The sequence below is a fragment of the Cebus imitator genome, unplaced genomic scaffold (assembly GCF_001604975.1).
Source record: "Cebus imitator isolate Cc_AM_T3 unplaced genomic scaffold, Cebus_imitator-1.0 Scaffold349, whole genome shotgun sequence".
Classification (NCBI taxonomy): domain Eukaryota; kingdom Metazoa; phylum Chordata; class Mammalia; order Primates; family Cebidae; genus Cebus; species Cebus imitator.
Genome location: NW_016107664.1, coordinates 158,888 through 185,276, shown reverse-complemented (window position 1 = coordinate 185,276; position 26,389 = coordinate 158,888). Strand labels below are relative to the sequence as shown.

General features: G+C 36.7%; 1 protein-coding gene across 2 annotated transcripts in view; it reads right to left on the bottom strand.

Moving 5' to 3' along the window:
* POU6F2 (POU class 6 homeobox 2) overlaps positions 1-22,282 on the bottom strand; it is a 473,172-nt gene extending 450,890 nt beyond the window's left edge. The window contains exon 1 of one of the 2 annotated variants that reach the window (XM_037730523.1): positions 22,040-22,282. In XM_037730523.1, the coding sequence (XP_037586451.1) occupies positions 22,040-22,144 (105 nt within the window). In that variant the 5' untranslated portion in view covers positions 22,145-22,282. Of the gene's footprint in view, positions 1-21,242; positions 21,470-22,039 lie in introns of those variants that run through there. The other variant, XM_017506155.2, reaches the window with a different exon arrangement.
* Positions 22,283-26,389: the final 4,107 nt, after the last annotated feature.

Here is a 26,389-nt window from a genome sequence, read left to right as displayed (position 1 = left end):
AAAAATCTCTCATTACGAACAGAAAAGAAAAAGTTTTAGTACTTACTTTAAGGGAACAAAGCAAGTGCATTTCATCTTTGGTTGCATGAGAGTGGATAAGACAACATATTTGTTCTGTGCCATCATGCCTAGGAATGTCTCATAACCAGACTGATCTTGAATTGATCCACTTTTCAAAATGTACATGTAGTAAAATGGTACCTCCTGACAAAGCAATAATAAATCTAAAAGTGGGTTTTCAAAATATTGTCACAGTGTTACTAGTCAAAAAGATTATTAAGCATAGCATTGTCATTACAATCGGCACATAAATTTGTCATTGAATGTGTCAATCAAACAGGAGCCCCAGGGTCAGTGAGAGGAGGTAGGCATGAAAGGGTTGCACAGTTGTCACCTCTGCATAGACAAGGATGGCCAGCAGGGGCTTATTTTAGATGGGAAAAAAGCCTATGGTTCCCACAACAACAGTAACTTAACCAGTTACATATATAGTATATTATGACATGAAAGTTGACACCACATACAGAAATACTAAATACTACATATGCTTGAGGGGTACAAGTTATTGTTGCTATGGGAGCTGTAAGTTCTGAAAGGTGATAAAAATGGAGTAAGAACCACCTGAACAGCCTTGGATCATGCCTTTATGAAAACCCTGTACATTCATACAGTTGACAAATCTTTATTGAGTGCCTACTATGTGTAAAGAATTGTGCTAGAGACCGTGGGAAAATATGGCCCCTGCCTCAAGTAGCTAATAAAAAAGTATCCACAGGGATCTTACAATTCTACAAGGGCTGAGAAAATATCCCCCTCTGTAGCCAAACAATGTATTCCACATTTTTCAAATGTCATGTGGAGAAGGCTATACAAGGGAAATGCTATTAGAATCTACCCCAAAGTGTCTTCTACTTAACCCCAGCATCTGACTTCTAAAGCTAACCCTCTAATGCCCATTGCTATGTTCTCCACTGTTGGGTCATTAAACATAATTGTTGGTCTGCCCTTTCTTCCCTTGCCTTCTTCCAACTCACCCTTATGTCAACTAATGGATTAACACCAAGAATGTCTTTACTGCTTACGTTTTCCTAAGATTCTCCTTGCATTGAAAATATTCTGCAGAACATGTCAATACTTATTTATATTTGTTCAGATCTAATGACATTTGTGCATCCCAGGATATCTCAACAAATATCAAAATTTATGTATGTCTACATATAGATATGATTTTTTTTAACGAGATCATATTGTATGTGGTGTAAACTCCTCTCATTGGGACTTGAGCACTGCAACCTTATCTTCCTGACTTGTTAAAATTAACTCAAGTACACTTTAATCACATAGGACAGCTGAAACTAGAGTTACCTGATAAAGAACATGGGAGAAGTTCCCCTCTACCACCCCAATGTCAGGAAATTTCAAGGTCTAGGAGGTGTCACAGGTAATTTATTAACTGCAATGAGTAGTAAAGCAATACTTAACTGCATAAGTCATTCGCATAACGGTTGAAAAGAAGCTTTAGGGGAGATAAATACAGGAAGGAGAGAGAAAAGCCTTGACCATTTAAAAATTCTTCAGAGAAAATAAATGTACATATAAAGAGAATTTTGCAAAGAACATTCTGTTTTTCCCATTTTTCTAAATCAACAAGATCTGATGCTTAGAAACAGCTTGAGAGCTGAGATGTAAGTGCCAGAAAACAGGGCTTCAGGGCTCATCCAGGTTTGGCCACTGACTTTGAACAAATCAGTTAATCTCTTTGAATTAAAACAAGGGTCTTAGGTGAGTCGGATTTGATAATCTCTTTCCTCCAGGAATTCTACAGCTCTATGAAATTCATCCTTCTTCAGGGAAGGAGCAACTTATCATATCTGCTTACATGTACTCATACCCACCATCAGTACATAACAGCTGGGACCTTGTATCTACAAGGCTGAGAAATTTACTTAACAAATGCTTAATAAGCATTTGTTGGGTGAATGAATATTTTTCACCATCTGCAAATGTTTGTGTTTGGTGGGTCTATGTTCAAGGCTGTGTGTATAACATACATATATAGGGGGTAATTCCCTGGAGGTCATCATCAAGGAGAAATAGAACACAGGCTTATAATAACCCTAAAAGAAAGGAGAATGTGGATGCCAAAAAAGAGGCACGATGTGCTCTGAGGATTCACATGAGGCCAGACTGGTTCAGGTAGGCAGGTAGAAGATTGCTGCAGGAGCTGTGGCTTCAGAAGGATGGACAGGATTTAAGTAAACAGAAATTGTGGTGGAAATTCAGAGATGGAGAAGAAAGAAACTACAGATATTTGAGAAAAGTGAGTAGTCTAGTTTAATTAGACTAGGGTTTAGAGTCTGAATTGGAGGAGTGGAAGAACAAAAACCAGGAAAAAACATGTTGGGGCTTTGCATGACCTCATCATCATGTCTGTGAACCACTGAGTGTTTCAGAATAGGAAAGAATGCATTCTAAGCTGTGTCTTAAGGAAATTATTCAGAATCTGGCTCAATAGTGAACAAAATCAACACAGAGACATGTGGAAATCTGGGTTCCTCTCCCAGTTTCAATGAGACCATGACTGCTCTTGTCTGCTCTACATTTTAACTTCTGAAGTTAAATTTATTTGAAAAAAAGAAATGTGTGAAAGTCATTGATGTACAGAAAACATACAAACAGGAAGACTAGAAAGGAATTACTTCAATAATTCAGGCAAGAGGAACAAAAGTCTAGAAGGAAAAGTGGTAGCAAGACTGGATAAAAACGTTTTCAACCCAGGTGGATTCCATGCACTCTGTTCATTCATTAAATGTAGGGGAAGTCGAGGTGACTAAGGATCCAAGATTTGGGGAATGGAAGGCTGTCGGGCTTTGAGGAAATAAGCAAATCAAAGGTATTAACGTAGGGTAAGACTGCCTGAACTTGAACCTCAACTTTGCTACTTATTTGCGTTGAGATAGATATATGTGCATAGTTCTTAGAACACTGTCCAGCACACGGTAAGAGTAAAAAGTAAGTGCTGTTACTCTTTCAGATGGAGTGAATTTGTAGGAAAGATGCCTTTAGCATCCAACGTGATGCTTGCGAAGGGAAACACATGGATGTTTTCTAGGTAGATATGCTTTAAAAAAGTGATCAGGGCTGCCAGTGGATGAAAGAATAGAAATAATAATTGAAGTTACTAAAGCTGATGGGAATCCGGAAGAAATAGGAGAACCTGGGAACAAATCTTGGGAATGCCTCCCTTCCGGAGAGGAGGAGGACACAATAGCAAGTTAAACAGATAGAGGAGAGGTAAGAAAACTAGGAGAGGTAAGAAAACTAGGTAAGAAAACCTAGAAGGTTAAGGTCAAGAAAGCCAAGTCCCTGACTAAGGAGCTTCAAGAAGCATGACCAGCAACATCTCATACAAAAGGCAAAGAGGGATGAGCATTTCCATTTCTTCTACAAGGAAAATTTAAGAACTGAAGGAGCAAGAATGTGAGGATAGATACAAGAATAAGTAAATGGGTGACAATAATCAGATTAACTCATGTCCATGTAGTGTTTTCTATGAGTCGAGCACTGTGCTTTATTCTCTAAATGAACTACCGTATGTATAATTTTCACAGCAACCATCTGAAGTAGTGATTTTTACAACTCTTACTTCACTGTTCAAGAACTGAAGCACAGAGGAGCTTAGTAATTTGGGCCTGGTATTCGGAAGTTTGTAAAGAATTGTGCTAGAGGCTATGGGAAAATACGGCCCCTGCTTCAAGTAGCTAATAAAAAAGTATCCATTCGGACCTTATGGGACCTTACAATTCTACAAGGACTGAGGGAATTCCCCCCTCTGTAGCCAGATATTTCAGCCCTCTCCTAACCACTTAGCAATATTTCCTTGAAGATGCAGGAGAAACAAATGCCGGACAGTGGGCCAGTGAGAAGACAAGTTTCAGAGGTCAAATTCTTAGAAGACAGCTTCTTTAACGATATCTTTTTAAATTAAATTGTCCTGATTTGTATAATTCAAATGCCCCAAGACACAGAATGGATAGATGTTCAGGAATTTCCAAGGAATCTCTGGAAAGCAACTTAGTACTTTTGATCCCTTTTTAAAAACAAGTAATGGAGGCACATTGAGCTACATAAAAGACACCTCAGAAATTAAGCACTGGATTTCAGATTTATGGTCAATATTATACCTGCAATACGTTGCTTTCCAGGGATTTCTTCTGGGGAAAAGTCTGACAAGTTTTCAATAAGATCTGAGTTGATCAGACTGTCAATGGGGACTCTTGGAAGTTAAGGACTGAGGAAGTAAGAGGCAGCAGGTTGTAGAGAGTTTAAATTCACCACATTAGGTAGTGAAACCGTGAAAACAAGATACAAAATGGCAGGTTTTGAGGTTTTATCTGGAATTGTGGATAGATGAATTGGAATGGGAACTGAAGGAGTAGGGAGCAAAGCAGAGCCGTGAAGTGAGGCGGGACTGAGTCCGGGGACCAGGGAGGGAAACAGCAGCGGTAAAGAAAATTGTGAAGGAAGGAAAACGAAACAGAGCTGGCTGGATTCTCTGACCACACAGCCCTTCCTTATTCAAAGGGTCACTGATTAGCACCTCCAGATTCAGCCCCATCCCTAGCTCTGCTCACCAATCCTGCCATGGGCATGGTGAAGAGCACTCGTGTGTGTCAGCTTCTAGTCCTGCTCTCCCCATACCCTGGGTTCAGCAAACTGGCAGTCACTTTGTTTCTGCGCCCAAATCCTCACTTTGCACGCTTGTCTTGGTAAGTGAATTTTCCTAGTTCTTCCATGCAGAATTGTCCTGCCCTTCCTCCTCTGGGATCTGCAGAATCAATTCCCTATTTCTCCCCCTCTCCCTCCTAGTCCTCTTACCTTCTTTGAAACCCACAGGGTACTGGTCATTATACTGCCATGACACAACACTGTTTTGCAAAACCTCTACCTTTGCTGCCTGGCTTTCCTGACCAACTGAGTGACCCTCACACTCCGGTGTCTACTTCTCATTTCCAGCTTGCTGCTTCACTCAGGCACATCCATGCAACACTCTTGCAGCTTACAGTTCCCATGTTTTTTAGAAGGAGATGACATGATATTTATCCAAAGCTCAATGAATATAGGAAAATTGAGAATAACAAAGAAGAGTTGGCACTAACAAAATTGATGGCTTTGCCTTTTTATTAGCCTCAGATATTTTAAATTCTAGGTGGACAAAAAGTTTGTTCAACCAAGTGGAAAAATCACTTTTACGAGAGATGAAAGAAATGACTATTACCCACAGCAGTGAAAGGTACTAAACAATAACTGAGCTAAAGTTTGTCTCCAAAGGGAGAAACTCAAGCCCCTGAGAACATGTTGCTCCTTTGGACCAGCAAGAGGCCAATGCTCTGAAATTCGTGCTCAGAACACCAGGCATGTTCTTCTTTCATGGAATGCTAGGTTGATGCATTAAACTTGGAGCACTTTGGGCATTACACAAGCTTTCACTTCTTGTGAAAAGACTAAAAAAAAGTTTCCATATAGTATTAAAAACCAAATATTCCTGTGTGTGTGTGTGTGTGTGTGTGTGTGTGTGTGTGTGTGTAAAATCCTGAAATTCAAATATCAGTGTTGCTCAGTGTCAGTTCAAGTGCTAGACAGATTTTCCCTTAGGTTATTTCTGGAATCATAAACCTAAACCTGCAACCCCTGAGAAATCCCAATTTCAGTCTCATACATTATTTCTGATGTTTTTAGATACCATTTTATACTTTATAACATTACAGAATACTAATTTAAAACTTAAAAATTATAACTGTTGTTCATAACACTCATTCAAATAAATGAAACCAATCAACACTGCATTTTTTTACTGATTTAGTCTAAAATCTTATTTTCTTTTTACCTTTGCCTATATTCCTTTTTCCTTAATTTGTTATACAGAAGGTTTATTTCATTAAAGTGAATATATATAGGTATATATGTACATATACAAATAATCTTCACTATGTTGAAAATTGAGCTAGAAAATCAAGAAAAAATTAAATGTCGAGTGATTGAATATTACCATTTGCTTATCTTTATACACAGAAATAAAAAATAGTCCATTAACATAACTTAACTTAGACATTATTTTGAGAAAATATTATTCAAGAACCAACCAGAGTAGATCATAGCTCATGTCACTGTTTTCCAAGTACTACCAAAATAATCTCTTTATTCATTATATTTTATTATTCATTAACTTTGTCAATTTGTAAGTACGCATGAAGCTGCCAATTAGCATATTCTTCTGTGGCCTTTTGTATTAAAAGTTTTAAAACATAATTTGAATAATCCACTTCCCAGACTGTAGAAAAATGAAAATTATTCAGTCACTTGTACTGCATAAAACATTGCTAAAGTGAATAGTAACACACTCTTTCCACTCAGAGTAATATTTCATGGACTATGTTTTAAAGGTGGCAACCTGATAGTACAGATTCTTTTTTGCCACTAAACAAATATAAGAATATTTTTATAAAATCCCTGAAGACAATGGTATCAGCTTTATAAGCTGTTTTTTAGTCATGCTCCTTTGGTCATGACTTGTTTATCTGATCACCATATAACTTAAAATTGAATCAGTGTAAACTCCTGAAACACAAAACCTATGTCCTCATTCTTCACTCCCCTTTGTCTTTTACATAGAACCTTGTGTCCCCACTTCACGTTTTAAGACTCAACATTATGACTTGCTAAAAATAAGCATCTGCTAGATACCATGGTGGTGGCTGCTTAAATTAAACGTGTTATGCAGTATGAATAAAGAACCATGGCTGAGAAGCCCCTTTCCTTTTAGACATCATATGAAAATAGAAAATGACCGTTTTCAAGGATAGCCTCATTTACACATTCCAAAATGAAGCTAGGAGCAGAGCGCAAAAAACTAATTCCCAGACAAGGAATGTTAAGAGGGAGCAAATGGAGCAAAGGCAACTTGAGGCTTCAAAACCACTTGAGACGAGCATTCTACTGAGGTATAAATGAGGAGAGTGACAGTTCTAATGAAGCAGTCATTCTGTAGTGCCCACCGAGCTCCCACCACAGGCCAGGATGTACCTCTAGAGAGACTTAGGAGTTTTTTGGGTAGTAGAAATTAAGAGGAAGAAGTAAGATGCTGAGTATGATGAGAAAAAAATCCTGGTGTGGTCTTTAGCAACACTTTCAACTCTTCACCTGTTCTAAGATGATTATGAGCCAATTCCATAGGAGAGAAGGGGGATGGAGAATAAAAAGAAAATGTTATACAGTTAAAGATAGATAAATATAGAGATGAGAGAGAAAGAAATGAAAGAAAGAGAAATATCTCTCCATCAGTCTAAACTGAAAATACAAAACTCTGAGAATTGTATTGTATTCAAGCCCCTTTGCTTGGATTTTCAGTCTGACAATGGCCCCAATAATACACCAATATCACTCCCGAAAAACATTGGCTGGAAGGAATTGCTGAGATAAAGGTGGGATGCACTCTGTTCCCCTGTCTCAGGTATTCATGTGAACAGACTTCTCACCCAGGAAAGGAGCAACTCTTTATTACATTGGCACATGATAAGAATGTGACATTCATGGGCCCTACTTCTGTATGTGAATGGAATTTTTTCCCTTTGTCCCACTCCCAGTAGCAAGCAGGAACCCTGGGTAAAAGGGTCTCTTCATCAGACCCAAACTTCTCTCTGGTAGTCTGTACCAAGATCAAAATGCAGGGCACAAGATACTAGTAAACCAATTTGCCTGCAGATCTGAAACCACAGTTTTCAATGAGATTTATAAGTATTAAATGAAAACCAATTCAGAAATTAAAGAAAGGGTCTTATTTATTGTCCCTCAAAACTCTAGTAGAATAAAATGAGTGCATGAGGCACCTATTTTATCTTTTTCTTAACGTATAATGGTAATTCTTTCTAAATGTAAATAATAACTGGTTAAGTCAGGGGCATACTCTTCTGTTCATTTGTTTATAAACTTATTAATAATTTGAGCCCTTAATTTGTGCTGTGGTATCAAGTTAATGTGCTGACTTTAAGCAAATAACCAGGGGCAGCCTAGTCTCTTGTCTTCAATATTTCCTTTAAATCTCTATTTCTTATAAAGATTTGGTCCAACACAAAAGAAAGAAAACCACCAAGAAATATTGAAGGAAGAGAGGTGTGAATAGATGAGAAAACCTACCAAGATCTTAATGCACAAAATCTCCAACTTGTATCCTGGTCTACTGTGTTGGATTCTAGCACACATCTCTCTTTTACTCCCTCTCAAAAGATTCAACCCAATTTCCCACATTGCTGAGCTCTTGCAGGAGATGGTATCAAGGCTCAGCTCATCTGTTTGAACAATGACCATGTCTCCTCCCTGTGATTCAGAGTGGTCATTGAAAGGAGGGATGCAGGTGTGGAGAGGTGGCAGCACAAGATATAAAATATATTATATTCCAGGCTCCAGACAAAAAAAGAAAAAGAACAGCACTGTCTCTACCAAGCATTATGTTCCCTTCTGATGTTCCATAGTGCTTTGTGGAAGATCATGGAAATTTATTTCACCAAATCAGCATTTTGTTCACTAACCATATATCCACTTGTAAAAAGTGGAAAGAGATATTTAGGAGTAAACTCTATTTAGCCTTACAGTCATAACACGTACAAATGTAAACAAGGTTACATTTTATGAAAATTTCAAACTACTAAGAAGAGAGTTCTCTTTTTCAGCCCCACTCCCACCTACAGCATCACAATGTTTAAAATACCATTTGACAGGAAAAAGGTTAGTTGAAAATAGCCAGATAAATGATGCCCTTTATTGAATTCAATTTCTAAAAAATGAAATTGAGATATGAGAAATACCACAGGATTTTTTTTAAGTTTTCCAAAATTTGAGTTAAGATATACTTTTTCGGTAGACTGTCTGACTTCATATCACCATAATCCATAATAATACAATATAATTATTTCATAAAAATGAGTTTAGAAGTGCCAACATACATTTAGCTGGAATTTTGTTGAGTTTTTGTGAAGAAGGGATGGAGAAAGCAAACTTATCTTGCAAATAAGTCGAATTTGACTTCAAATTCAGGCAGGAATCTTAATCAGTTAAAAGATGATAGATATACAGATGATAGATGATTGACAGAATGTTAATTTGTCAAAAGATAAAAGAGTTTCTGAGGCTATGAATCTCAAATAGTTCAGACTCCATCAGCATTATAAAGATATGACCCTGTTTTCAAGCCTTCCCGGAAATTACCTATGGGAATTTTCCTCACACACAGAACAGTGCCTACTGGACATATATATATATGTATATATCTTCTACTTCTCAGGATATATTTTATTTGTATAACTTCTATATGCATAAATCGGTAAACTCTCACATGTAGAAATGAGAGTTAAAGAATACTTTTAACAGATATTTCCAAATGAGTTCTTAAAGGCACTCAAATACTTTACCCCTAAAAAATTTCTTCTGGCTTCGAGAAACAAAGCGAAGCACATTGCAAAAATTATTAAAGCTGATCATGAAAAGGTGTGATTTATCTCAAGTGCTACTTTATAATCCCAAATACCTATTCTATTATGTCACTTATGAAACCACCTTAGCTTTTGTTCTTGTTTTATGACTGCCCCATTTATTAAAGGTAATAATTTTAATAAAATAATTGTTTTATTAAATAATTAAGTAATTATCCTTTAATAAAAGAATAATTTATTCATATAATTTATACATCTCTGTACTCAGATTACTTTATAAGTCTAAAGGCATCTGACTGTGACATGGGGGACTTACTACCTTAATTGTGAAAATAACTTGGGACACTGTATTTAAAGTCAGCCACATTGAAAGGCATAGCTTATGGAGCATTCAGATATCGACTGTTGGAGGCTATTGTGGCTCCTAGCCTCAAAGTTAAGAGCAGCTCTTTGATGAATCCTACCAAAGAGCACCAATTTGCTCCTCTACCTTCCACTCCCCAACGGGTCTATCATTTTACATTTTACAAAAGGATCATCTTCCAGGCCAACATGTAGAGCCCAAGTACAACAGTTATTGGTAGCAAGAGTAAATTTCTTGTCTATAGGAAATAAATGAGTCAGGGATTCTTAGAAGGCAGAGGTAGAGGAGGAGGAAGAAGAGAAGAAGGGAGGAGAAAAAAAGGAAAGGAAAGATGAAGGCAGGGAGGGAGTAAATCAGATGTTGCTGTAATGAAATCGGCCTTCATAAAGAGATGACACTTTTTACAGGTAATGTTACGGCCATGTTTCAACTGTGTGATTTTGCATATGATTAAGGATTTACACCTGGCCTCCAGCAATTTCAGGTCCAACTCCTGCTCTGTCACTTACTGTCCTGTGGGGCCTTGTGCCACTTCCTTGGCCTCAGCTTCCTACTTGACAAAGTGGAGATAACAACAGTACCTACCTTATAGACCTGGCGTGAAGATTAAATTATGCCAGCAAAGAGCCTGGCACCTAGCAAGTACTCACTTATTGGTAGACTATTATTAACGTTGTTTTTTAGATTAAAAGGCTCAGTATTTAACCCTTTTCTGGATGAAAAATGGTATTAAACATTATTTTAGATATCCAAGTAAGTTTACAAAAGCCCCACTGAAACACACACAGACACACAGTCATATATGAAATGAATACCAAACTACATTCCCTCCGTTCCTCCTCTGCTGTTGATTTATGATTGGTGGGGGTGGGAGGGTGGGAGGCGTTGCATTGTTCAATCTTCATAGGTGTATTTTCTTTATTATTTAAAATAACAGTCCTTCAGTTACTGTAATAGAGCGCATTATAATTATCTGTAAAGCTTTTTAAAACACTAATATCCAGTCTCCACCCAGATAAATAGAACTAGAATTTCTGAGAATGAGTCCTTCACATCAATACATTTTTAAAGGTTGCCCCTGGTGGTTCTAAAAGGCAGGCAGAGGGAAACAGTGAGACTTTAGAAAATGATACAGGTTCAAGGCTCATTTCTTCCACTCATTAGTAATATGGCTACAAATAAGATGCATAACCTCTCTGAGCCAGCTTCCATTTCTATAAAATGGGGATGATGATTTGTACCTACTTCTAAAGCTGTGGAGTTCAAATAAGATCATTAATATTACAGCCCTGCTCTGCAATTTGTTCTTGAAAGCCTGTTTTAAGATCCAGGTGAAGAAGCCAGCTACCTTCTACAGATGAAGCACACTTGTCTTAGCATATGGAGGGAAGGAACAAGAAGGAAAAAGAACACACTCACCCAGTGAACAGTTCCACAGACTCTCTTCTGGAAGTCTGTGTAGGGAAAGATGGCATGGTCAGCTCACACTCCCATCTCTTATTCAAATATAAGATTTCATTACCAACTACTTTACTGTCTTCTTAGTATATGTGAGGTAATATGATTAAGAAGAATGAGAAGAGACATATTTTAAAAGAAACATAAAACATAACTGCTTACATTCTCTGGAATATTTCTATAGTGTACGCTTTGTCTGCCCTCTCAAAACCCTAAATTAGTAAAATTCAAGAGCTAAGTCTCATTAGTTTTGATTCAGCCCTGCTTGTGACTGCATTATTTAACCTATGAATCAGGGTTGAAGGATAGCTCTGACAATATGAAATAGAGAAAACAGAAATTTAACTGACATTAATTACCATGAATTTCTTCTGGTCTCTTTTTCACTAATCTAGATATACGAACTAAATCATGCATTGGAAACATACATCTATCTCAATTATCTTAATAAACAGCATTGAGGCTCATGAAAGAAAATAACTTAAGCATTTTGTTCAGTTGAGTTTGGAGGCTTGGAGCAAACATAAAGGTTTTCAAGTCATAATGTATCTGACTGAGAACTAGCTACTTATGCCATTCCCTGTCATTCTTACCCCTTTGTTACTAAATACAGTATTGTGATCTTTATTGCTATTTTAATTGGCCTGAATGTTCAATACATAAATAATAAATATCGTTTCTTGTGGCATAAAGCTACTCTTCACTTTTAACAATACACTTAACCTTCTCTCAGAAGACACTCTTTATGAGTCCTTTTGCTTAAACAAACCCTATGTGGAAGATTCTGAAATATTTTATGTTAAGAGAAATGAAACTTCTCTACTTGTTAGACCGATTGCAGAGACTAACTTATTTTTAAAAGCTAGATCAAGAGAGAACTGGTTAAATAAATCACTGTACATCCATAAAAGGGAGTGCTACAGAGAAGGATGTAGCTCTATTCATAGTCACATGAGAAGAGGTTCAAAATGTTTTTTATATGTAAAAGTAAGTTGCAGAACTCTATGTATGGTATAGTTCTACTTGGGTTGTATAAAGATTTTCTATGTGTATACATGCATAAAATAACTCTGGAATAATATATATGAAATTGTTAACAGTGGTTATTTGTGGGGAGTGGAATCATAGGATACTTTACTTTCCACTTTATACTATTCTGTACTATTGAAGTGGTTTGCCCTATACAGGTATTACTGTTATAATTTTTTTAGTAAAAAATTCAAAAATACTCATAGGATTCTATCATGTAACTAACTCACTTCAATCACATGCATATAAGAATTGTGTTCATGTACTGTCACTTTTACTCAGATGTTCCACTCTGCCTGAACTCGCTGTTTAAATTCTATTTGATAAATAATGGTAGAAAGGGAGAAAGCAATTGCAGTTGATAGGTTTCAGCACTAGCACAAATGGAAGTACATTGCAAAGCAAACAGCCCCTGTTTTAGGGAGGAAATCACCACAATATTCATCCCTTTGCAGTTTTCTATCAACTATAACTGTGTACTCAAATTCTTAGAATAAACTGGATGTTTAAATGCCAGATATAGGTGATAGGGAGGAAGGCAGCAAACCACATTGCCATGTACGTACCTATGCAACAATCCTGCATGTTCTTTACATGTACCCCAAAACCTAAAAATGCAATTTTATATATTTATATATATATGGCTGCAAAGTACTACTCAGGAGGCTGAGGTGGGAGGGTCTCTTGAGCCCAGGAGTTCAAGGTCAGCCTCAGCAAGGTGGCAAGACCTCATCTCAAAACAAAAACAAAACAAAAAAGTTGCAAAGTGTTTTTCAATTCTCAACCTAGTTGAGAGGGGTATTTTAAGTAAACATCTACCATAATTTTTTCAGGTACTAAGATTGAAAACACAAACAAAATATTTTTATGTTAAATAGTCAATATTCCTAAAATGTTTAAAGTATGTCGGTGAGTGTGCATGTTTGTTAATGAATTAAATTGCCAGACTGCCTCATTTTCACTTTTACTCTAAATTCTTTCATCACTAGAAATCTAGAGATAGGTATGTTTATAAATGAAAAAAGTTTTCAGAAAGATATTCAGAACTTTAATTCTTGAATGTAGGATTAATATTTTACCTAGGAACTATGCATGACTGTTTGGGATTTGAGCTATATTAGCCTTTGTTACCAGAAACCTTTTGAATATTACTACAAACACCTCTTGTATTAGCAGTTCTAGAAATACACCAAGAAATGCGCCTAAGAATGTGTAAAGACCCACTTTGTTAAAGAAATACTGAAACAGAGAAAATGAATACAACAGAGATTTACTTTTAAAACCCTTGAACACCATCTGCTGATATGAACATAGAGAAATTTTCAAACTTGGCATTCTTATATCTCAGCCAAACTTTCACAAAATCTCTCATTTTTCCCAAATTCTGACCTGGGGCATTTCATCCCACAATCATCACTTCTGCCTATGATTCAACCGGCATCTTGTCAAATCTGGCTGCAAGATTAAGTTTCCCGATTCGGAATTCAATATTGTAACCCTAAGGATATAAGATTCAAGCTGGAACATTCTGAGGTATTTTTTAACAGATAAAATTGTTTTGGCCCAAAGACCACAGTTCACCCTGACCAGAATGATGAATCATCGGACTGACACTAAGTGAAATGAGTTTGATGTTCTTGGTTTTATTTGTGCCCATTAAGCAGCATTTTACATTTGTCCTAACTCTCAACCTTTTGGAGAAAAGGTTGAAAGAGGCTTGTTTTCTTGTATTATTTAAGACTTTCAAAGTTAACTAGCTCTGTCTGAAGCAAGTCTGGCTTGCCATAATCCATATCATCGTGTGTCCAGCTCCATGCTTGCCCATTCTGTCTTTCCAATTTGCAGGAAAAGAATTGAAGATTTAAGAAATATCTACTTTCCCCCCACATTTCCTCAGTATCAATTACAGCTTCTAGTATTCTTGATTCTGTCTTGGTACAATATTTACCTTTTACTCTCAACAAAAACCTACTTCCTTAAAAAAAATTATGTATATGAATTCTGCACTGAAAACTAAGCTCCCTGTAAATGTCATACTTTGTTCTTTTGAAGAGAAATTTGCCTGAGTTCTGATCAGTGCTAAAAACACCATTTAACGGGTATGTAATCTTTCGAAAATATACCTGTTTGAAAGTTTTTAGGTGTTAGTGATAGATGTTTTCTTCTAAAAATAGTTTTAAATTATTCATCAAAAATCAAAGTCATAAAATATGCAGAGTCAACATGATATTAAGCTCCAGAAATAATAAGTGCTATTTCACAGCATCAGAGCACTGGTTAACCACTTGTAAAAAGCTCTAAAGATTTAAAGAAAAGTTTTCCTTAATATTGAAATTTGTGTAGAGCACAAGCACTGTGAGGCATTTTTTACTTTTTTTATGCTTATTTTTTTTTAATTCTAGTTTTCCTGTGCTAAAATATTGTTTTACTGTTTTTTTGTGTGATTTGAATTGCCAGGTGAGATAAGGTAAGCTTACAGAATAACTTAGAAATATAAAGTAAAGCAGCAAGTAAATTGGTGAGTTTTCTGCTGCCTTTTTGCTTTGTTTTGCTTGAGGTCTTGTCTCTCTTTCCAGTGCCCTTTCCTGCCTGGGAAGCTCACAAAGATTCACTTTTCACTTATTACTCATCAAACTGACTCTGGTTCACAGTGGAAAAGAGAAGAAAAGCAGATGGAGAAATGGCAGTGAAGAAAGAGGGCAAAATGTCAGAGCAATACGTTTGAGCAATTATATCCTTTTCATTAAAGGTGTCAACACATTTATTTGCATCTTTGACCCTAGGACTTGGGAGGTGCAGGAAATTGTAAGGGTACCTCTTCCCATGGGAAAATTCCACCTCCTGGGTTGGGGGAAGCCTGAAAATAGGTGAAAGTTAGAATACTCAGTAGATCTTCAATTTTTTTTTCTTGTCTTATGATTAGAAAAGTGCTGCTGAAGGGAATAGGGTTGCATTTCACCCAGAATCAGTACCAAGTATCAACAACTAATATCTGTCTTTTGAAGAAAGAGTCTTTCATATCATGGGGTTTTAAAGCTAGTGATAAAACAAAAAGCTATTTTCTGAAGACCAGCCAACCTGAAAAACAAGTGTTTTAAAACCTAGAGAATGTCCTTTAACGTAAATAATCAAAGATGTTTTCAATTGTTTTGCTATTACTTACATACAATGGTTTTACATTTATGAGAAGTGCTATCCCCAAAATAACAAGAATATGATCATTTATAAACAGGGTATAGAAAAATAACACAAGCAAATGGCAAACCAGGAAGGAATTTTTCCAATAAAAATTAAGCAATTTTCACCATAATTGGCTCACATTGTGAAATTGGGAAGAACAAGGAAATGATAGAAAGAAAAATAAATCTTTACTGAAATGTAGTAATAGCATTTCACTCACAACCCCTTCTTCAAATTGAGATGCAGAAGAAATGTGTAAAAAAGCAAAACTGATACAAATCTTGATTACAATTTTGGATCAGTTTAAGACAATGTAGCTCAACAGAGCTATTTACATATGCTAAGAGAGCAAAGCTTAACTCGGTAATTTACTTTAATGGACGCACGTTTCACCTACAAAAAAATAAAAGAAAAGAGAGAAGAACAAAAGAAGAAAGGAAGAAAGAGATGTAGGAGGGAGGGAAGGGGAAGAAGAACATCAGTCCAAGTTTAAGATTGTATTTAGAGCAGCTATTCTCTCCCAAGTAAAGCTTTGGCCATAAAATACAAATTAATTTAAAAGTTGTGTAATTTGGATTTTCTTTTAGTGTTCAAATTAAAGTCAATATTTATCTTTTTGCACATTGTTCCTTCAAGTCTGATCCTTTTATGTTTGCACTTTGTGTCATATCTTTATTTTCTACTCAATCAAGCATTAGAGAAGAGTAACAGCTTGTACAATATCATAATGCAATTGAAAAGTGAAGTTTTTCTATATTTGCAGACGTGTTAACTATATTCCAATTTTGGTAAGCAATAAAAAGAAAAAGAGAAAAATACTTTAAACTGGTAAAGATGCAGTTTACAAGCAAAGAAAAGCTCAATGAAGAAACATCTTTCACTGATCTCTGAAACTTATTACATGCAAAACTTTCATAAGCACTTGTATTTTAAAAGTTGCAGCAACCTCTGCATATGCTAGAGGTAAGAATCAAAAAGTTTTGAGTTCTTAAGCATTGAAAATAATACTTGAATCATATAGAGAGTTTCATTAATTGACCTTAGAGATAGAAAATTTAGCTTCAAGAGCCAAGTTCATCTAATCGTTGTTTAGTATTAACATTATTGTATAGTGGTATTAGTATACTGGTAAATACTTAAATGGACAAAATTGGCTTTATCATTTAAATGTTTGCTTTGATTTTTAAAAATTCTAAACATAGTACAAATTAAGTCCATCTGATAAACTGTAAAATGTTAACATAAGACTTTTTATAAATATTAATGGAATATTAAGTGAAGCTTTATAGGTCAATAAGCAATACATAGCACAATTTCAATTTTGGTGAATATGGCACTTACTGAAAGAATACTAGCACCAGTATGTATAAGAAAAAATAATCCTTAATTAATCTGTATTTTTTCTAGTATACCATTCATCCATAATACCTTGGGGGAAAAAAGTATTCTCAGTGAAATAGAAGCAGTAATAATTTCACACTCCCAAAATACATAAATTTGTTGAAGCAATCTGTCAGTTTCAAAAATATAGGCATTCACACCCACAAAAATGACTTTTTTTTAAAGAGTATATGGGAGTTATGCTTTGCATGAGTAAAACATGGTTAGGTTAACCCCAGTGTTTAATTTATATATATATATAAGACATGACTGTCAGTCTAAACTGACTGAGAACCATCTTCAAGTGTATTTACACCATTTCGGTGTCCCCTGTCCCTAGGCCACTTGCATCTCACATCAGTTTAAGCATATTTTAGGTAAACAATTATAATTAAAGCTACATTAAATACTTTTTGGAACAAGGGATGGTTTAAACAAAACTCCATGCAAAATTAATTTTTTGATGCTATAACGATGCAATATTTGTGTTTTTAAATCTCCACATGAGAAAACATACATGGAGATACTGTTAAGCCAAATGCATGCACACATAACTGAGCACTGTCTCAGACATTTGAATTAGTTTTCTGATATACAACTTTATAACACTTCTAATGGTCTAAATGTACTTTGAAAAATAAAAGACCCATTGTACCAGTAGGAAAATTGTAAAAGCTTTTTATTGCACTTCTAATGCTATTAAAATATAGAATGCATGGTCTCTTCTCTCTTCTACTAGTACTTTAGCAATGTCAACTGAAAGTGCATCCATGATCACTTTATCCAGCTGTCTATCTCCCATTCCTACCAAACTCTTAGATATACTTGATAAATATTTTCATCTAATTTGCTTCATCTGTTGTTTTAATTAATAACTAATTTAGTAGCCTCTGTTCTGTAATATTTGCAAAAGTCAGTCTATAGACGTGAAGCCAGCCGGGACCCTCAGGCCTGCACATCAGGATGGTGGGCTGGCTGGGTCCTCTGGGGACAGCAGTGCCAGAAGGAGTATTGGACATAGTGACCCGTCTGTATGAGATGAGAAAAAACAAAAACAGGAGGTCTGCAATACTGATGAACTAATCTGTCACTCACAAGCTCAGTTCTGCAAAAAAAAGGAATGAAGCACTAAACATTTAATGGCCATAAGAGATGAAAATGCAAGTCTTCATTTCTAAATGATAATCAAACCCACGGTTCAGAAACTGCTTAACTGTGTAATTGAACTGACTTGAAAATCATCCCAAGGGTAACAATTCATCCTACGTTCAAGGGGTTAGGAAGCCAACTACAGGTAATTGCTATCAGAAATCTGGTTTGATTACCAAAAATTGTGTGAATGAACCAAGTTTCTTGATCTTGATATACTAGGCAGGGAGTTTGTTCTTCCAAGTACTAGACTGCTTAATTGCTTGCTTGCGGGAGGAAAAATCCTGGGGGAAAGGCATATATGAGCAATTTCTACTCAGTGAAGCCAGCGCTGTGTCCTGAACTGGATCATGACCAGAAACATAGAAAAGTCTACTCTTCCCTACAGTGGAAGCAACTGTGGATATTTCATCCTAGGAGGGAATGAAAAAAACCTAAAGCTCATACTTCGTGGAAATCTTTCAATATCCTGAATGGAAAATAGGACTGAAAACTGGTTATTTGCTTCTCCAACCCAAAGCCATCTAGGAATAGGACTCAGAATAGAAAAAAAAGACAAAAATAATAATTATTCCAAAATGTATTTGAGAATAAACACAGACAAACATTTGCAATATTAAATTGGAATGTTCACACCTGCTGAGTAGGTATAAGACGATATTAAAGTCAAGAGCTAAAAAATAAGCCATTCCTTTCTGGTTTTAAGTGACAGTAGAGCAATAAAAAATTATTTTCACATTCTTTTCCTTATTGTTAGAAGTAATCACTTGAGTACATACACTTATCTGTGCTATAACTATTTAATGAATTCATTTCAAATATGTATGCCATCTTTTTTTTTTATATTTCTAGATATGATTTCAATATAGACTTTCTGACTTTTATGGTAAGCATATAGGACAATATTCTATTTTTCTTTCCTTTTAAATACTGTTTCAATTTCAAATAAAAAATAAGCATTCTAGTTTGTATATTTTTAGCACAGAAATGTTTACAACCTTCAGAACAATTGCTTTATAATTTACTGACTTGACATTTTGAGAGTTTTTAAACAAATTATGAGAAATAACATCTTCAGAAAGCATGTGACTACTTTGATGCAACTATTTATAATGTATTCATAAGAAGTCATTAACATGTAGAGTTCTTAGACATATGGAACCTTTAAAAATTATACTAAAGAATACACACAAAATACAGAGCTATGTAATAATAACTAATTTTAAATCCTGACAAATTAGAAGTTAAGCTTACTATCTGTAAAAATATGTACTGATTTCTTTTTTTAAGCAGATTTTAAAAGCCTTTAAAAAGTATGTGGCTTTACAACTGATTTCCGATAAGCAATACTGAACGACGAATTACAAGTGACTTTCCTGATTTTTCACCAGAAATATATAGAAAAAGGAAATCCTATTTCTTATTAGAGATTGAAGTACAGTAATTCTGCACAATATTAAGAACCATAACTATGCTATACAGAAGAAACTTGCAACCTAAGAAAAGTTTTATCAAACAGGACAAGACAGTGATCAGGGGCTCAAGTTTTATTTCAATATGAAAAAGTCATCTATTATAACAGATATTTATTTAATTCCCTACACCACAATTATTTTAGCTGTATTTGATATATTTGCTCATCAGTGAATATTTACACTGAAACAGGTATTAAGAGTATATAAAATCAGTTTATATATTTTCTCCTGCCTAGAGATTTCACTTTATATGTGCCTATAGAACAAAAATCAGCTTGAAAATTTTAAAAAATATTTCTCTGTCAAAGCAAATATCTACTTCTTCTAAAATAGCGTGAGCCTGTGAAAACATGGTATTATGTATTTGACATTTTCCATCTAAAAATACATTATGAAGCATGCTGGTATTAATAAACCATGTGCTTTCAGAACCCTGAAGTGCTTTTCTATAATTTTGTTGAAAACAGAATAAGATGGTTTATTTTCCACCATACTATTAACATACAGCAAACAAATTTTATGTCTTTACCTTGTCAGCTTGTCTTGATTGGAAAGTATACAAAAAAAAAAACTTTTATGAGTTTATAAATATTCGTGACCAAAGTCTGATGCATGAGTTAACAATCCATAAGTAAATATAGATAACTTAGAAAAATTTAGTCAAAAATACATTACCAAAAAAGTTCTATGAGCCTTTCTGTTTATATTTATTGTGCTATGTGGTCTTCACTCACCTATCCAACTGCCTTCATTAAATTCCTACTTATTATTTGGCTGTGTGTAATCCTTTATATTTGCTGAATTCAGTATTTTGAGTGCCAGTTGGGCAGTTGGCTAAAGAGAAATATGTATTCTGTTCATTAGAATAATTACAAAGTAAACAGGAAAGAAAACGTATTAATATTTATAGTTTTAATTTTATGTGTTTTAAAATAAGTTCAGAATGAAAGAAAAATTGTCTCCTGACTCCTCTTTCAAGATTAGCTTGGATTAGAATTGCTCATTTACATTACTTCTTCCAAAAGTAGTTATAGATGTCTGGGGCTCAGTGATGGTATAAGTTATAAATACATCCAGATACATCTTTGGGAATCCCCAAATGCATACAGAAATGCTTATTCAGGCTTTAGTGTTCTCTAGAATCATATTTCTATTTCTTTTGTTTAAAGACGAGGTTTCACCATGTTGGTCAGGCTGGTCTTGAACTCCCGACCTCAGGTGATCCATCTGCCTTGGTCTCCAAAGTGCTTGGATTACAGGCGTGAGCCCCCACACCTGGCCTTAGAATCATATTTCTTTAGAAAGTTCTGTGTCGTTATGCACCCCACCACAAGCTAAATGCTGTTTCTGCATTTACTAAAGTTTTATCTGTCATTCGAAGACCATTCTCCAGAAATAAAACTAATTACTACAGACACATAAAGTACATATTGTGGACCTTTGGATTATTAGTGAATTGCCCAAACTGTGACTNAAAAAAAAAAAAAGAAACCATATATAATTCCTTTTTCCTCACCCCACCCCCATCATAGTCAGAAAAATCACCCTCCCTCTGCAGCAGGTTACTGTCCTTCCTTTTACCACTTTAGTTATCTGAAAGCAAATGAAAATACAATGATCCTTTCCCTCTTCTGATTTAGCTTACAACGCAAACATTTTAACACAAACATAAACTACTGACTTCACAGAAAGCACCAAACAGAAAGAGCAAGACTCACTGACCCATTTGGAAGACAAAGACGACAGAGCAGGAAAGCTCTAAAAATCAGCTTGTGAGGCCTCTGAGAGATATTCTTCTGGCATTTCATCACAGCAGCCCCAGACCATCTCACCTCCCTGGATACAAGGAGGAGGCACTAAATAGAGCTGTTTATTAAAGCTGCTGTGCTGGATTGCATTAGGAAGCGCGAGCAGACCACCTGGACCTTTCAGATTGTGACAGTGTTTAATTTGCAGCCTGCCCCTCTGCAGCAGCCAAGACTACTACTACATTTACCGGGCTCAATCACACATTATCTGGGTTAGAAGTCAAGGCACATGTATTTATATATTTATATTTCCCATATGGAGAAAGGGAGAGAGGGAGAGAGAAAGAGAGAAGGAGAGAACACAGTCAAAATAAAAATATTGAACAGCATTAGAAAAATTTTAACTACTACCTTGGAAACCACACTTGATTCTCTTCTCGCACTTTCTTTCAGAGACCAAAATCTAAAAAGAAAGCTAATTCCTAAAATAGATTTTTAAGAAACATTCAGCCCAAATTATAAATTAGATTTGTTCTTCAATGTTTTTGTTGCTGTCTTAGTTTTTGTTTAAAAGGATCACATTGAAGTTTTAAGCTGAGGTTTTCCTGGTCAGATTTAATGGGTGCCTTTTGCCTTTCGCACTTTCAGCACTAAACTGGCAGGTAGCTGAAGATACAGATAGAAAGATGGTACTGTAAATATGAATTATGTGAATCATATGGTGAGACCCTTGTTGAAAAAAGGGGAGTTGAGAAATGGCTGACTCCATACCTGACCAATTACAGCTTGCATGGTCCCCGTGTCCTGCTGCGCTGAGAGATCGCAATCCATCATATGTTGTCTTTGAAAAGGAGAATGGGGGTTTCTGGCATGCATCTGTCAATCAACTTCTGCACTCACAACCATCACCAAAAGCAAGGGGGAAAAAAGTCAAGCTGCTCCACCAAATAGGATGAAACCGTCATGTGACCTCCGACAGACACGCACACACACATTCACTACCTCCACAGAGCGTAAGAATTTTCTGTAGATTTGAAATGACATTGACAAATATCCAATACCAAGTAAATAAAGTGAGACAAACAGCTATTCACCAAAGACAAAAACATGGGCTATAATCTTCCACTAAAGGTTTAACAAACCTATGAGGATTGTCTTTAATGCTCTAGAAATTTATGTTTAAAACAAAACAGAAACAAAATGAACTATCTCATGTGTGTCCCCATTAAGACTTTGATTTTTGTGCTATTATATAAATTTTTTTAATTACAGTTTTGCTCTACTTTTCTTAAGAGGTCCCTACTGATTTTATTTTTAAAATCTCTAAATGACCTTTTGATAATATGCAGTTATCTCTGTTGTTTCATATAAAGACACCACTTCGGAGAAGCTTGAAATGTTAACTGTTACGTAACAGATAACCTGATATTTGTGGATTAGAAGTGGACATAGAAAATCATCTGTGTAAACTATGATGGCCACTCTAATATAAAATATTCAAAGTGTGTAAATAGTAGTCACTAAACTTTTCATCTTCTAAAAGGTAAGGGAATGATTTACTTGCAGCTCATCTAAACCGATGTAATGTGATGACAAGTATTTTAACTTTTTAAAATTTAATTTAAACTATCTGATTCCACACACTCTAGGGACAGATTGCTAATGCATTATGAGTCAGTTATTGTTAAGGATGACAAGAATATAACCTACCAGCTTTTTAGCTTCTTAGGCTAAAGATCAGAACATGACTTTCAAGACATTCCTGCTGATATTATAAAGTTGCTCCCCAAAAACCCCAAAACCATAAACAGCATCAATTAACTTGGTGGCTCTGTGGCAGTGAAGAACGTTTGCATTCGTCTACTTTTTAACTGAAGTCCATTAGTTAAGTGTACTCTCGCTAGCTTTTGGGAAAAAAAAATGTATGGGAAAACCCTGTGCTAATATTAAAATGAAGATATTTTTCAAGGCTGGAAACTGCTGACAGGTCGGGGAGCAATGAGAAATATTTAATACAGAATATATACTATTATGTATATAATTGCATAATATCCATCATCTGAAAATTAATCAAAAGGAACTTCAAGTAAGAAAACATTTTTTCAACATGTTTAAAGAAAGCTTTAGGACCAAAGAATGAAAGACTGAAGTATCACAGACTTCTCATTAAGAATTGCTGCACACACACACACACACACACACACACACAGAGAGAGAGAGAGAGAGAGAGAGAGAGAGAGAGAGAGAGTTAAATCAGCATCCCCAAACAAAATGAGACCGTGAACCAAGTGGGTAGCCCCCCTGGGAAAGGAGGGCTAACTGAGGAAAGGCCCTTCTAAACACCATTAAATGTCCCAACTGCGTGGAAGCCCTATCCTGGGGTTTCGGCAGTCATCCCATATCAGGACCTCGCGCGTCCCATCGTCTCCTCTGGCCGGGGAAGGGGAATCCAGGGAAGCCGGGCGCGGTGGGAAGCGACAAGGACTGAGCCAAACTTGCCCGAAACCTGCGGGCTCACAGAGGGCAGCGGGGCGCGACTGCTCCTGGCATCGCCTTCTTGGGATCCCGCCTGGGCGGACAGTAGGAGACAGAAAGCCGGGTGATGTCACCAGGGGAAGCTGCGGAGAAGGGGAGAGCTGGACTCCCGGGCTGAGGACTAGCTGAGCAGCCGCCCCCCGCGTTCCGGATTCTTGGGGGGCCTGCAGCCAAGCCTGGAGCGCGCCCCGGCGGCAGCGCCCTCCTCCGCGTCCTCAGGCTTAAGCAGAGCGCGGGGCGAGTAGCGGAGGCTGGGTGAGCCCCGGGACGGTTTCGGCGTCCAGCACCCCCTGTAGCGCAGCCTGGGTTCTCCACGCGCTGCCACCCGATTGGAGACTCAACTTCCCCCTAGGATCTAAGCCTCCTAATCGCCTTCCTATGGAGCTGGGGGCTGGGGATGTGGGTGGAGGTGGGTGGGAGAGGCTGGCCAAGCTGCAGCCTGAGGCCGAAGACCTTCTTTGAAGCTCTGTCCCACAAAGTATGGTGGTTCCGACTGACGTAGGGAAAACACTGTTTGCTTATACTCCATTAGTTCACATGACCATCTGGCCTATATGAATTATAATTATTACTAACCAGCATTGATGGGAGACTGAGCCAGGCACCGTGTCAGACACTGCACAGTACATTACATGTGAAATAACAACTCAGTGAGGCAGGCATGATTTTTCTCATTTTGCAGATGAGGTTCAAAAAAAAAAAAGAAAGAAAAAAGATAACAGCTCATGATTAATAGGAATATGATTTGAACCTGCTCTGAATCCAAAAGTGGAGCCCTTCATATGAAACCACAGAGTCGTGTAACACTCACAATTGTGGCTATCATACATGAAGCACCCACTCCTTCCGCACATATTTATGGAGCCTAGTACTGTATTAGTGCTAGAGATACAGCAAAACAGCACAGATTGCTTTAGAAACATAATAAAAATAAACCAAATGGTTAAAAAAATTTTCTGGTGGAATTGTTTGATTCTAGCTGGTGGAACATGCTGACATTTTAGGCACCATAATGCACAGGCTGGGGTTGGGATGGACTCCCTCCCTGACCTCTGACAGAGCATGGCCTTGAGAAACTGCCACTTCTCTGAGTCATGGGTTTCATGTCACATACCGGAGATAATAATCCCTCAAGGGTAGTGTAAGGATTTGGGGAGATAATGTTTTGTGAAGGCATATTGAGCTATACTTTGTAAGTGCGCAGCAAGTGTGAGTTATTTTCCCATATGGGAGATCTATGGAGGGCAGGAAAGATTAATTCTGCTGGGGAAGGGAGGAAGACTCCATGCAGATGGTGGAAGGATTTGAGCTGTGATATAAACAGAGGGCAGCTCCTGTTCAGGGCAAGGGGAACAGCATGAAAAAACCATCTGTTCCTCCATCAGTGTGGGAGGCAGACATTTTTAAGGTTTGATTAATGGAAAACAAATGGGAGAGAATGGGGGTATGCCAACTAATGTTAATTCCCACTCCCCCAGTAGCATTTAGGAAAGGAGATTCCTTGAGTGAAATATTCACCATAGCTATAACCTCTCTGCTTTCTTAACTCCCCTCAAATTTTCATAATATCACACATTTGCTGACCCTCTAAAGCCCCCTCCTGGATCACAAATTAGCTAGATATGTCCTTTTCCAAGATACTCTTGTAGGCAAGGCAGCAGTGATGGCAACAGGTCACCATAAATAAAACCAAAAATGATCCCACCATTGCCCAAAATCCCAGTCCCCAGCTTCACAAGATAGGGATGTCCTTGATTTCTGATAGATAAATGGAGCGCTGGGAACCAAGATAAAGTGCAGATGTTGGTTATCTCTGTCTGCATTTGTTTCAGTGTATGTTTTGTAATGTTTAGGGATGAGAAGAGATAACATACCTGGAGGCTTAGTTCAAGGACCAAAAGGAGAAAAAACTGAATAGATGATTCAAAAAGTCACTAAGAAAAATCTGCTCTTACTAGACTTAGTACATTTCTATTTACACTATCAGAGCATGTAGATTTACTACAAATTGATATGACATGCCTTTCTCTCTGTTGAGACCTGTTCTTTCTATTGTAGTTGTTTGCTTTTTTGTTTACAGTTTTGCTCTTTTGTTTTGTTTTGTTTTGTTTTCATTTCCATGCTACTCCTTGCTTTTGCATACATGCATTTCCTGGTCTTTAAACGATTAACTTACCATTCCTCCGACTCATTTTATTTTTTGTTTTAAATCTCCCATCCCTAATTTACTAAATTCCAGCCTTCTTCTTAGATTAAGCATCATGGCAGAGCACTCTACATCATGACTCACCACGTAGCTGTCGGCCATCACATGATTTTTGAGGCTGACATGGGAATCAGATGACGGAGGACAAGAGTCAACATACCCAATCAAGACTCCTCATTGACTTCCCTTTCCCGGTTTCCGTTGGCTTTGGTTCTGACCTTCTTTCAAAATTAGTTTTTCCTAGAATTTCATTTGGTGCCACCAGCCTCTGGAATGATCCATTGCTTTTTCTATTTCCACCCCGGCAACACTACATTTTTGTCTGCATTTTCAAATATTTTAGATCATTTCTCTGGAATGGTCTTTTCAATCTCCATCAG